Genomic DNA, 13,906 nt, shown 5'->3' with positions numbered 1-13,906 from the left:
TACACTAACCCTAAGGTCCTATTTATAGTGCATAATACCTAGGTTACAATAAGAATCCTAATAGGAAATAAATCCAAATCCTAATCAAATAGGTAATTAACTCCACCAAGGAAACTAACTAACAAGTCAAAACCAAACCCAAATAGGACACCAAAACCTAATTTATTGCATCATCCTAATTTTGAGCAAAAAACCCAACATGGTGATGCTGCAATTGAGTAAGAATTGATTGTCTATGTGCTAAAAAATAACATAATATACAAGGCGATGAAAAATGTGCAGTCAAGTATATCAATTGCTAAAAATAAAATGCGTCTAATGAAACCTTATATACCAACTACTTTGGGAGTTGGCGAAAAACTTTCCTAGACTTCGTTGGGGTGTGTCTAGGCAAGGGCTTGTTTTTTTTTTTTGGTTGCTCTTTGGCCTTTTTTATTTTTTAAAAATCCAGGTCCGTTTTCAAAATCCATGAGAAGAGAACGTGGAAAGCTCTGCCATTCTTGGTTTCAACGAAGAAGAAAGAAAGAAAGAAACTGAGTTTCTCTCTCCAACTCCCATTGTTGCCCATTTATATTTCACCACCTAGCATTTTGATTAACAAATAGGTGCCCAACTGCCTCCATGTGGCCCACTTAGTCTTATTTCTCTTGAAGTTCCCTATAATTGTACCCACTCAGCGTTATTTCCCTTAAAATTCTTTATAACCTTATTTCTAAAATTCCCTGTATTTGCTTACAATAAAATAAATAATTACAACAATACGACACAATTTTCATGCTCATCTATATAAAGGAGTGAATAATATAATATAATTATTATATTTGATTTAGATACAATTATATTTGAATTACAAAGTATTATAGTTTATAAATATAACTATATATAATAATATTAAAATTTTAAGTCTCATGAGACTTCGCTTCACGACACAAGGCTTTCGTCTAGGTGAGATTATTCATAAAACGCCTTCACCTTTTAAAACATTGCCTCAAACACATGATTTACTAATTAATTTGCCACTTGGGACCATGTTTTTGGTTTCTCTATCTTTTGCATTAGTTTTCCACACAAAGAAAACGGAATTTAAACACAAAGTGAATCCACAAAATATGTCAAGACGATTAAAAAAGTTTCTAGGATAAAGAAATAGAACAAACAAATAACAGCCCAAGTCAGGCCTTAATGTTTCAACATCTTTCATATTTACCCTTGCAGATCAGTCAGGTGAATGAATTGAATGCTTGTGTGACAGGCAATGAAACTTTCGAACGAGCACTTCATCCGTAAATCTAATATAATAACAATGCAGACCTAAAAGTAAGGACACATGAAAGTAATCTTATTGTTAATATGAAGGTGCTTACAGATGTTCGTTATAACAGCAAAGTAAGCAACTTTATATAACTCGAGCTACGTAAGTCTTGGACTGTGGAAGAAAAAGAATATGTTCGAGGGTAGTCAGTTAAATGAGCAGCGAAAATCAAACTTCTCTATGGATGGCTCAGAACCAAGTAAAAAGGAGACTGCATAAGTAATAATCCGCCTCCGAATATGAATTAAAAGGCCTCTATAAACCTCACTGTACTGAGTTTACGGCAAGTTTCAATAGTTTCTTGCTTCTGAATCTGAAACATCCCCTCCCCGCCAAGAATGGTGAATAAATTTCTCAGTTTTGACACAAAAATGAGTCAAGACATGACATGCCGGAGAGTTTGCCCCTGTCCACTGAATTGAAAATGGCAGAACCTTCAAAACTATCAGTCTCCATTGCACAAGTGACTTATCTCCGTCCATGAGCCCAATGCCGATTTTGGTTTCCAGGTCTCCCGTGTGGATTCCTACGGGCAAGCCCTTGCTTGGGGAGATCATGCAACTCCATAACCTGTACCGTCCTTTGTCTCTTGGCTGTTGAGCCAAAGAAGGATTATGTAGGAATACATTAGTCAGATTGAAAACTTGGACAACAACTGATTAGTGAAACAGAATTTGAATCTTCAACAAACAATTAAATCTAGCATTTAACCCACTTCAACACCCAATGACTGAGACTTTAACAGAATAAATGGAAAACGCCTTCGGAGAAAACCTCAAACCACCATTATCATATCCTTGGTCAGTAGTCAGTAAGACATACCGTTCTCAGCTTGTTGATAACGCTCTTGGAGCTTCCTTTTTGTGGCTTCGAGTTTCACTTGGACTGCAACTTCATCTGAACACTTGAATTTCTAGTAGATCAAGAACAGAAATCAGATCAAGAATAAAACTACAGATTGAAGGTACAAGACCAGTAATTAGCTCCTAGCTACAAGTAATTAGTTACTAGCACCTACATTTTGCTGATCAGCGTGTTGCCTCTTTTGAATGGCAACCTTATCTGTGTTTTGCTCGATCTTTGTTTCACTGTTGAGCTTTTGATCCATACTAACTTTGGGAGGTCTGCCAGGCCCATAGTGAGTGTTTGAGGGCTTATTTGGCTTCACAACTTCTCGTTTCTTCACTTGTTCATTCTTGTTTCCCTTGGGAAGCACATTTGCCTCATTTGAATATTGTTGGTTCTGCTTAATAGTATTTTCTTTCTCCACTTCTCGCTTTCTTCCATTTTCACGGTACTCAGTGAATTCCCCGTTGTTTCGAGGATCTGAAACAACATCCCCCCGTTCATAATCAATGAATCCAATAATTGGGGAATTCAAATAAAGAACCAAATAGCACAAAGCTATCCAACAAAAACATAATTTTTTGCAAATTCAACTCACTTCCATCATCATCCATGCCGTCAAAGAACTTCAGTGTGGTTGTTGGACATCCAAGAGAAAAGAAACCAATTAGTTTACAGCCAATCATGTTGGAAGAAAGATTACTTTCCTCTCCAGAGGAAAGAAAGCAAGGAAGAGGACTAATACCTGCGAGAGTTCTATTGTCGTGGTTTGATTAGCAAGGAAAGCTTCATCAAGAGGAGGAGATGGTAGTCCTTCTTCATCATCAAAAGATGGATTAACAGAATCTGACATAGTTTTTGTGCCTACAAGTTAAAAATTAAAATCAATTTCCATGAACCAGGGGAGAATTGAAATTACGGTACAAATATGTCTAACGTAAACTTAAGAATTCATACTGGCAATAGCTGCTGTAGCATTGACCCATTCATCTACCATGCCTTTCCAACCTCTGCAATCCACAAAATCATGTTAAAGCACAGTGGTTTCAAAATCTAAGATAACAAACACAATGTTAAAATCGAAGTAGTCATGGCCCCATATAGCACTAAGTTACAGGGTAAAGAAATAAGGGGCTTCCTTATCTAAATGATTCAGGCACACAAAGAAGCTGAAATGAGTCATGGTGTTTCTTTGTCTAAGAATTCCCTCAAGAAGGTTCCTTATCAGCCCACTAAACGAGTTAACGCAAAAAGACGCTTTCAACTAAGAAGCAGCAAATATGGAATGCCTAAAAGCAGACTAGGGGATGGTAAGCAATAAGCAAATCAAAGTATCAATGGAACAACTTTTAGAAGATATGGTAAATACAGGTATGGTCCCCGAGTAAACACAAAGAACAAATAACCATTGCCAAACTAGGGTATACAAAGTCATACGAGACAAGCTCTCGAGCAAGATGACGAATCTGCTTTGATCCATGCTTTTTGAGACCACTAACCGCCTTTCCAATTTCAGTTGCCTGGAAAAGAACAAGTCTTGTTAGTGCATTGCATACATACAATGGCGAAAATCAACAACCGATTGACGAGATGGCAATGTAAACGAATAACTTAACCAGATAAAAATAAGAAGCGAACCTCGAGAGTCTCCACATTCAGAGCCATCAACTGAAGCTTCCTCAAAGAGTCAAACAATACCGTATCAGACTGCCGGAACATTGACACAAGACGAAAATCAGAAACCGAAAACACAAAAAGCATAGCCATTCTTAAACAAGTTCGAAAACCAATCACAAAAAATGGAGAAATTTACTACGAACTCAACCTCGAGATCAAATTAACAACAATTAATGGGTAACAAGAGAGAATTTTGCAATGAATACTACCTCTTGTTCGTAATCAAGAAACATGTCTCTAATCCTGAAGACCTCCCCAAGAGTTTGAGACTCTTGCTCAATCTCATCAGTCAAGGCCTCAGCCAATCCATAGCTGTCGCTGCTAAGCCCGCCCTCATCATCTCTGCTGCTGCTATTCACCTTGCTCTCTTTACTGCCACCGCCCTCGACTTCCCCTCCACCTCCATCAAACCCACTTTTACACCCTCTGTGCACATCGTCGCTGCCGCCTTCGTCGTCATCTCCTTCTCCATCGCCGCCAGGCACGGTGGCCAATTCGACTTGTTTTTCGCAACCCGAACACCACCGGGTCAATCTGCTGGAAAACAACCGCTCTGCTATCCGATCCCGCCGCAATCTCAACTCCGTGGGGCAATCGGAAGCCGCCACCACGATCGCATGGTCGATTATATCAAAAATATCAGAGTTTGCAGTCCGAAAGTAATCCCTCCAATAATTCAGTGACCCGGAGTTGGTCGCCATGGCCGGCGGGCGCCCCAAAACCCAACAACTTAGCTCTGGATTGAATCACACAGAGATACGAGACCGATCGGGAGAGATGGGATTTAGAATCGATCGGTTTCCGGTACGAATTTGGTACGAAATACAGAGAATCCAACGTTTCTTGAACCGTATCAATTTATTGATACAAAATATATGATCAGATATTCGGAAATGGAAGAAAAATGAACGATGATGAATAATACAAAGTCAGATTTCTTCTTCTTTTGTGTAAGATTCTGATTTCAATCTTTTATTATTGGGAATGTGTAGGGACTAAAGACCCGGCCCTGGATGGATGGTGTCTATCTTTGAAGTTGTAAACAAAGACCAGGGAAGGGCAGGAACGATAAAAGTCAGAGACATTTTTCCTTTCAACAACCACCCACCCCTTGAAAAAGTAGCATGACCACCCGATGGCTCAATGATTAGAGACGAATTTCAAACCCCTATTCTACACAATACGGAGTTTAGTTGTTGTTGTTGGTGAATCGCATGCCTCTCTAACAAAAACAAGTGATCCATTGGTAAGGGCGCGGACTGTGGCTCCTAGCAAACAAAAAAAGGTGACCACAGGCAAAGTAAAAGTCTCCGTAGCCGTTCCGAGCCCAAAATGAGTCATTTGTTCCCCTTTTCTTTAAAATTATAAAAAAAAAAAAAAAAAAAGGTCGCAAGCATATCTGTGAGTTTTTCGGACCTACAAAAGGATAGACTGTCGTAGCGAAATCATCCGCTGATTCATTTTTAAAGAAAACATAAAAAATATAAAAAAATGATTTTCTATTTGATGTACAGTGTTGTTGTAGATCAAATTTAGAAAGAGACAGATCAACAAAAGAGGGGGCAGAACTTATTCGCTCCTTTGTGCACGTGCGCAATGTGTAACACCTTGTTTTAGGTAACAGCGCACCGCGCGTCATGTACAATGTATGTAAAGTTTGCAGTCGCACTGTTTGACAGTTGACTCTCATGAAATGGTAAAACTCTATTAGTTACACTTAATAATTCTGAGCACCCTAGAATTATGACTCTTAAATTCGTAAATATTAATTTTTATAAAAAAAAATTCAAAATTATCCAAAATCTCACATTAACTACCAATATACCCTCTAATTAAAAAAACCACACACCCGAGAGATTTACTATTTTTGTTCGTTCTTTTTTTTGTTCCTTTTCGATTTAAGGTTCTATATTATAATTCAAAAATAAAGAAAGAGGAATGGTATCGGTTCTGAGGAATTGAGCTAGTTTTATTCTCAAATTCAATTCATAACTGACAAACTTACAACTAAGGCCATGGAGAAAATTACACAAAAATACAATTTATGTATGCTCTTGTGCAAGATTCAATTGGTATTTTGCATAAACTTTCATGGAAATTGCCATTACACGTTCTCATGGCATTCTGCATAAAATCAACTAGGATTAAGTTTAAATTAAATAAAACCTCATGGTTGCAAACGATTATTAGTTACAATCTCACATAAGCACAAAGTACAAACAAATCTCCTAATTGTTAATAAACATTACAGCTTTTAACATATTAACACTTATGTGTATGGTAACTGTTGGACTTGTGTCTTAAAGCCAATTCGTAATATTAGATATTGTGTAACAACTTCATTTTAATTAATTAAACAATAAGATAATATACATACGACTTAATGTATGGAAGCAATGTCTTTAACGAGATTAGTGCAGGATAATATGATAATATACATAAGGCTGAACGTATGGAAACAATGCCTTAACTGAGATTAGAGTAGGGAGACTTGTATTCTATAGTCGCTTAGTCCTTCAACAACGTTCCTAGTAATTTAGAAAGTCAACTCGACATTGACAATCTAAAAAGGTCGGTGTATATTGCATTAAGGTTAGCATAGTCTTGTTCAACACTTGCTAGTCATGACACAACTTGAGCCGAATATCAAAATGGGCGTCAAAATCAAGGCATGATGGCCGATATCTAGAAAGAGACCAAGCTCTAATATGCAAATGATGTGTAAAAAGTACGAATAAATTAAAACCAAAGTCTAGAACTAATTTAATCTAGGAGTGAAAGTGCGCAATGCAGGAAATTCATGCAGTGTAAAAGTATAGACAATAATGCAGTAAAGGTAAGAATATCCAATACTGCGTAGGAAGAATATTCACAACTAATAGGAAATCGAGTTTTATCACAAATAGTCCTTGAAAAGACCCATTGCCACATCTCAACCCGGGCTCCACCACATCCTGGGCTCAACTCCGTCGTAGCATGATATTGTCTGCTTTGGGCCCCGAGCATGCCCTCATGGTTTTGTTTTTGGGAACTCATACGAGCAGAACTTCCTAGTAGGTCACCTATCCTGGGAATGCTCTGGCCCCTTTCTCGCTTAATTTCGGAGTTCCTATGGAACCCGAAGCCAATGAGCTCCAAAAAGGCCTCGTGCTATATGGAGGTAAGCATGTACATATAAGGCATAGAGAATCCACTCCCCTGAGTGATGCAAAAATTAACTTAACACACAAATTTAACCCTTTTTGACAATTGTAGTATAAGTATACGTAGGGATCGTTCTGGACCGGGGATTAGGAGGGCTTGCTAATAACCTCTAAACTGACTCAAAAACATAAAACTAAACTTAAAAACACTTAACAAGACTCACAAGACTCAAGGCAAACTTAAAATACTCAAAACAGGTTAAAACAACCAAATAAACTTAAACTAGACACTATGAATGACTTTGGACGAAAATTGACTTTTACTTGAATCAAAACACTTAAAACACAAATTAAAATAGATTTGAAACACTTAGAAACAAGAAACTAAAAGGGGGGTTTTGATTTGGATGAAGTTGAAACAAACAAACAAGTATGAAAAACTAGATAGATTGTAAAACAAATTTGAGAAATAAGATGATGGATGGGATAGCTAGAGGCTTTTTCTCTACACATGACAAGTATGCAAACAATTCGATTTCCAGTTACTACTTCATTGAATTATGAACAATAATGCCCTAAATTAACTGTGACATCACTAGTTAACCCTCAAATTTTCCTTGTTTTATTGGATTGGATGACATCATTCGACAACCCAAAACATTCTTCAAAAGCTCCCTACATGACATCATAATAGAGATACAATCAAAGATCATTACGTTTAATGAAAATCATAAGCATTAACAAAGCACTTGCAACTATGGCATCATGTCACTCATGCTAGAATTAAACTTAACTCGATCGTTTATAAGCGACCTCCACTACTTATGAATATAAGTTTGTAACGATTATGTGAAACTTTCTTATATTCTAGCATCGGATTTATGCATGTCAATTAAGTGTCGACCCTTAATCAACAAATACAAATAAGTTATCAATCAAATAGTTAAGCCAATTGCATTCACGATTCAAGAGTTCATAACTGGAATTTATCAAATCATATTACACACATAATCGTGGCTTTGAAATCACCCCTAGCTAAGAGGGGTTTAGCCACTCATATTCACAACAAAACGAAAGAAAATGAATTTAAACATTGGAAACAAAAGAAAGAAAACACCTAAACACTCTAACAATCCAAGTTGGACAGCAAGCACGTCCAAGCACTTTCCTTTCCTTCCTTTGCTACGGCACAAGGTGTTGGTGAGTGTTTGAAGGTTTGTTTGTATGGAGGAATGGATGTAAAGATGAATGGATGTGTTTGGATGAAGGTTATATTGAAATGGGGATGAATGATCAAGCAAAAAAACTAAGCTCTATGGCTGCCCCACACACTTCCTTTTATAAAGGAAGTGCACGGCAAGGAGAAGAAAATGGTGGTGTGTGCAATGATTCAAGGATGAAAATGAAGTAATGATGCAAAGCATGAGGGGTAAAATGGAATGGTGTTGCAGCAATGAGTGCATGAAGTGGTGTTGAAATGATTCAAAGGTGAAAGTGAAGTGATGATGCAAAGCATGAGGGGTAAAATGGAGTGGTGTTGCAGCCATGAATGCAAGTGGGGAACATGAATGATTGTGCACATGGTAGAGAAAGGAAAGGGAGGTGGAATGGTGCATAAATGAGTCAAAGGTGTAGGTTGAGTCATGATGCACGGCATGGGATTCCAAATGTGGTGGATGGTGCATCAATGAGTGCATGTAGTGGAGGTAAAAGTTGTATGAAATCTGATCGGTGAAGGGGACAAGGAATATGCAGCAATTGAGTGCAATGATTCAATGTTTTGGTGCATGAAATCAGAAATAATGAAGGAGACAAGGGTGGTGCACGACATGAAGGGATAATGAGTGTAATGGTGCATGAAGGGGACAAGGGTGATTATGCATGACATGGGTGGAAAGGTGAGCAAATGATGAATCAATGAGTGCAAGGAGGTGAAAGGATATTGTGCACATGGTAGACAAAGGAAAGGAAGTGGAATGGTGCATCAAATGAGTGCAAGGAGGGAACATGGATGAATATGCATGGCATGGGTGGTAAAATGGAGTGATTTATGGCAGAAAATAGGAAAGGAATGGCTCCCTTGCACGGCAAGGAAGAGAAATGGTGAAGGATGGTATGGCTTGGACTTTTAGGGCAGGTTTAGGACTTGTAGAATATGTAATGAAATGTCCCAAAGTATTTAGGACCCTTCATGTGGCTAAATCTTTGGTAATTTAGGATTTAGGAAAGGTAACAACAAGATAAGGCAAGTTTGACTAGTCTTTCCTCATTCTTAATTGTTTCCCTGTCTTCCTTGGTCCTCAATTTATTTTCTTCCTTTCCTTGGCACATTCCTAGCTTCTTTAGATCTTTAATTTCGTCCAACCACTTTGCTTCATATGCATGCAATCCATTTCAGCCTTAAATTGCTCCAAAATGCACCAAAATGCACTTTCTTGCCAACTTTGTTATTATGACCTACAAACACACGAAAATAGCTTAAAATACATAATTGACTAAGAAATAACACATAAATGCACAAGAACAAGCTAACTAAGTCGCATACATATACTCCTATCACTGAGCGATGTGGGATCTAACACCCACTCCATCAAGATGGCCCCTAAAATTGAAAATTGATCAATATAGTTCCTGAAAATGGGTGTCTCAAATCAATATATCCTTCCTTTACAATTCTGTCAAAAATTATTTTCGTCCCCCGCCCTAGGGTGAGAGGAAATATTTAATTTTTTATGTTTTTGAAATTTCCTAATTTTAAATTCTTCTAATTTCCTCGTTTTTTCAGCTTGATTTTGTGTTTTTCCATATGGGGTTTTCTGGGTTCTTCAAGCTACCAGCTCAGGCACCATCCCCGCTATCGTCGTCTCAGTCGGCGGCACTCTAGAGATAACCATAACTTCGCTAGCGAGACCCAACAGTGAAATTACTGAAATACCTAAGAAGAGAAAGAAGATGAAAGGGTCCACTGGTGAGTTTATTGACGTGCACGACTCGAGTTTATAAAGACATTAATTAAAAGCTTATTTATAAATATCTTCTTCTTTTTTTTCCTTTTTTATAAGCTTATATTTTTTTTAAATCACATAGCACTATTTAATTAGACTTGTAGGACCTACTCATTAGCGCATAATAAATATTTTTTGCTAGAATTGTAACGGAAAAACCACATTGATTTGCAAGGCCTATTTTCAAAGATTGCATTGATTAGTGTTCAATTTCAAGAACCATTTTAATTGAGTGAGTCAATTTCAAGGATCATATGTGATAAATACCCTAACAAAAAAAAATCCTCAACTATTATAAGTGGACGTCATAATATGCCAATGAAGCTTATAAGTGGATGTCATAATATGCCAATGAAGCCTTGCTCACCACATAATCCAACTACTAAGTTTTGGCGGGACCCAAAACAAAAAGTGAGTGGGCAAAATAAGAATTAAGAAAAATTTTGGTTATCGCAACATAATATTCCTCACTGTAAAACCGTATAGTTTCAAAATCATACTACAAATAAGTATGGAGAACCAACTCGAGCAATATAAAATCAATCATGCTAAGGATACAGGTAAATCACAAATATCTCAACAAATGTAACTGTTGACCCTAAAAACTACCAAGCCTAAGTGGCGCGCAAGCTGAGTAATTAATAAGCTAACTACGTCATTCGATTATGTGTGGGGCGTGCCAACTCGTCGGCCAAGTTCGACCATGGAGTACAATGTGTTGATGTTGTGTTGAGTGCGCAGCTAACTTCTTGATCTTGCAACTGCGGCCGAGGAAGAAACACATATCGGCCTTCGGGTTCTAGAGCCTGAAGACAAGGCTACTAGTTCTGCGAACTTCAATATCAAATTCGGCTTTCAATGTGCCGAATGTAGTAACCTGTAACACCTCACTTCGCCGAGAAAGCTAATGAGATGACCTCTACCAACAAAGGCTTGAAAATCCTTGTCGATCGAGACTTAGATAAATAACTAGTCAGTTGAGAAGCAGTGTTGTTTATCCAAACTGAAGGTGCACCTTGATCACCTGATTTTACGGCTCCAGTGTTGTTTATCCAAACTGAAGATGTCTTCAGTTGCCTTCACAGTGCTATTTATCCAAATTGAAGATGTGCTGACGGGAAAAAGGAAAATAAAAATCTCAAGGTTGTTAAGAGGTTTCGCGTAAAGAGACAATTTGCGCAAGACAATTTGTATGTTGAATTGGATGGGCATTTGCATGTTGCACATCGTCTTCTATTTATAGCAGCGAATCTACTCATGGGCGAACCAAAGATGCACTCTGACTAAAGCTCCTAAATCCAATCCGATTAGGTTTCGGCCAATCCAAGTTCCAACATGTCTTTGAACTAAACTATATAATAAACCATATTCATTTCCTAATTCTTAGCGCCTTCAACTTTGAGACCCTTCATTGTACCAGGATTCGACTTCTTTGCCCTTATCCAAACCAATTCGTCTCATAATAGGACTCGGCCAACTTGATTAGGCAGTCTATGGTGGCTGGACGACCCACAATACTTTTGGAAGAGTACTGGGCCGAGAACAAACCTAGGCTCAACCCAATAATATTATTTTGGGCTCAAACATTGCCCCTCCCTTCTGAGGTCTTCGGCCTGCAAATCTTGGCCGAATTTTGACCTTAAAGAAGTGAAATCGCCCCCTTAACATATTACTAAAGGACACTGAGAGACCTTGAATTTCTTAACCACTGAGACGCATTTATGGAGCACGATTACATAATTTCAAACATGTCAGGCCTTTTTGCCACGTGGCATCTTCCAGACATGTATGCCCCCTAATAATGACGCCTAAGTCGTGTGGCTTACTGAAATGTTGTTTCATTATAAACTCACCACCAATGCAATTGTGTAACCTTGATTCACAAACTTTTCGGCATCCTCGAGTTCGTGCGAGCATTGAAACATCGTTTCTTTGTAAAACCCGCCATCACACGCCATCATGCATCCTTAATCTGCGAGTTTTTCAACCTCTTCACCTGGATTCTCTAAGTATTCACCATGATTGCATGACATTGATGTTGAATCTACCCCTAACTTTTCAAAATAAAACCATTGGTCTTCTTCCTCAAAGCCTATAAATACCCAACTTCCTTCATTCAGACTTTTATGCTCTCAACATTCTCAAATTTCTTTTCCATTTGCTCTCAAACTCAGAAAACCAACCTTAATTTGAAACTTAGAAAACCTTCATCCTCTTCAATGGTTGCCAATACATTCCTTACTAAGTTCACCAAGGAATGCAATAAGTGCCGAAGCATTACTAATGGAAACACCATCAAGACCATCCCATTTGATGGTGAACCAAATGTTCTCCATTAAACTTTTGGCCTACTTCAAGGATTATGTCCCAGAAACCATCATCGAAATGCTAAAAGTACACTCCCTAAAACCTTTACTCCAAGGGTATGATTGGTCGAAATGGGAATCGGGCAAACCCCAAGGTGTTTGGCCTTCAACTACTTCAGCCTGGGCTACTCAATTGAAGCCACACTTCGGCGACGAGTGGAGATCTCTTGGCATTTTTGATGCTATCAAACTCTCGACCATCGAAATGAATTTAGACTAAGAACTTGTGATGGCTACTCTAAGCTTTTGGTGCTCGGCCACTAACATGATGGTTCTTCCCCTCGGCCCCCATGGTCCGACGTTGTTGGATATCACAACCATACTTGGTATTTCTCCAATGGGCCTCATAGTCAATGTTGCTCTATCCAGGTATAGATTCGACTTGGACTTGAAGACCATTTTCGAAGATCATTCCATTGAAGCCTTGATGCAAGAAGACCAAAGGCCGTCGAAAAAAGAAGCACAGAAGCTGCACAAGAATTTCTTTAACTACAACACCCTAATCACCCACTTTGCCGGATAGGAAAGGGAAGCTCTTAAAAGGGGGAACACATGGCCTTCTTATTCTATTGGTACAACAAGTATATTTTCTATGCCAAATCGAATAAGTGCCTGGCTGAGAACATGCCAGTTGTCAAAGCCCTGGCCAGCGGTCATGTCTTAGCTCTCAGCCCGACCATCCTCGCTAACCTCAATCGATGTTTAGTAGATGCTTTTGCAAGGAAGATCGACCCCTACCAAAATGGTTTGCTCTAGGTCTTCCAGCTCTGGCTGTAGGTCTATTTTTCAATGTTGCGGCCAGAAGTCCCAAGCTTCAACCTTTCCGAAGCAATAGGCTTGAAACTGGCCTCACGCCCTTTTCCTGCTCACACGGCTGAATTAATCTTCAAATATTTCTTCAGCCTAGAGGGCTTGTCAGATGATGAATTCCAAGTCTGTCATCGCCGAACATATCCATCATCTATTGTCCTCCCACAATCAGCATGGGAAGAAGCCAAAGAAGCTGATATTTGAATGTCATAGGGATCATTTATCATTACTCGCGACCTACCCTAAGGTTGCAAAGCCTGACGAGGAAGCTGGGAAGTTTATCATCTCGTCAGCTAGGCTATCTCCAAGGGTGCCCCCTACCGTTCCTTGATTCTCATTTGCTTCTGAACCAATAGCGTCTCTCTAGCTCTTCGGAGAGAGAATGTGAAATAATCGAGCAGGGGTTTGAGGAGTGATGTTTGAAGTTCTACCTTTGGCCGAACACTCCAGAAACCTGATGTGCCATCACCTTTATCGACTGGTGTGATGTTTACACTAGGGACTTTTTTAGTGTTTTGGTTGAGGAAATCTCCAATAAGCTTTTTAGCGATGGACCCAAAAAGACTCTCGCCCCAAAATCCAAAGAAACGGCCCAAGGTATAGACCTTCTTATTTCTCTTGTTCATCTATTTATTTTGAACTTCATTCTGACCTAAACTCAAGTGTTTTTAGGTGGCCGTACTATAAAGAAGGCCGAAGTGGTTGTGATGACCGTGGTTAAGAAAAAACTTGCCCCTCCTATGAAAA

At 38.7% G+C, this 13,906-nt stretch overlaps 1 protein-coding gene across 1 annotated transcript; it reads right to left on the bottom strand.

Moving 5' to 3' along the window:
* Positions 1–1,318: 1,318 nt before the first annotated feature.
* On the bottom strand, positions 1,319–4,911 carry LOC126600195 (probable mediator of RNA polymerase II transcription subunit 26b). Its single transcript, XM_050266758.1, has 9 exons — positions 4,045–4,911; positions 3,797–3,865; positions 3,596–3,678; positions 3,116–3,168; positions 2,904–3,022; positions 2,757–2,784; positions 2,331–2,638; positions 2,135–2,225; positions 1,319–1,905 (listed from the first exon to the last, which is right to left on the bottom strand). Exons 1-9 carry the CDS (start codon positions 4,534–4,536, stop codon positions 1,781–1,783), a joined length of 1,368 nt encoding a protein of 455 aa, XP_050122715.1. The 5' UTR covers positions 4,537–4,911; the 3' UTR covers positions 1,319–1,780.
* Between the last annotated feature and the right edge of the window lie 8,995 nt (positions 4,912–13,906).

Source organism: Malus sylvestris, chromosome 14 (assembly GCF_916048215.2).
Source record: "Malus sylvestris chromosome 14, drMalSylv7.2, whole genome shotgun sequence".
Classification (NCBI taxonomy): Eukaryota; Viridiplantae; Streptophyta; class Magnoliopsida; order Rosales; family Rosaceae; genus Malus; species Malus sylvestris.
This window is presented reverse-complemented; position numbering and strand designations above follow the sequence as displayed.

Bases quoted from the DNA above. Each gene is read 5' to 3' on its own strand.
- LOC126600195 (XM_050266758.1), bottom strand. From the start codon at position 4,536: ATGGCGACCAACTCCGGGTCACTGAATTATTGGAGGGATTACTTTCGG. The intron at 3,866-4,044 runs GTAGTATTCATT...ATGTTCCGGCAG, and splicing joins TTCTTGATTACGAACAAGAG to TCTGATACGGTATTGTTTGA. The intron at 3,023-3,115 runs GTATGAATTCTT...TTTAACTTGTAG, and splicing joins TGCTACAGCAGCTATTGCCA to GCACAAAAACTATGTCAGAT.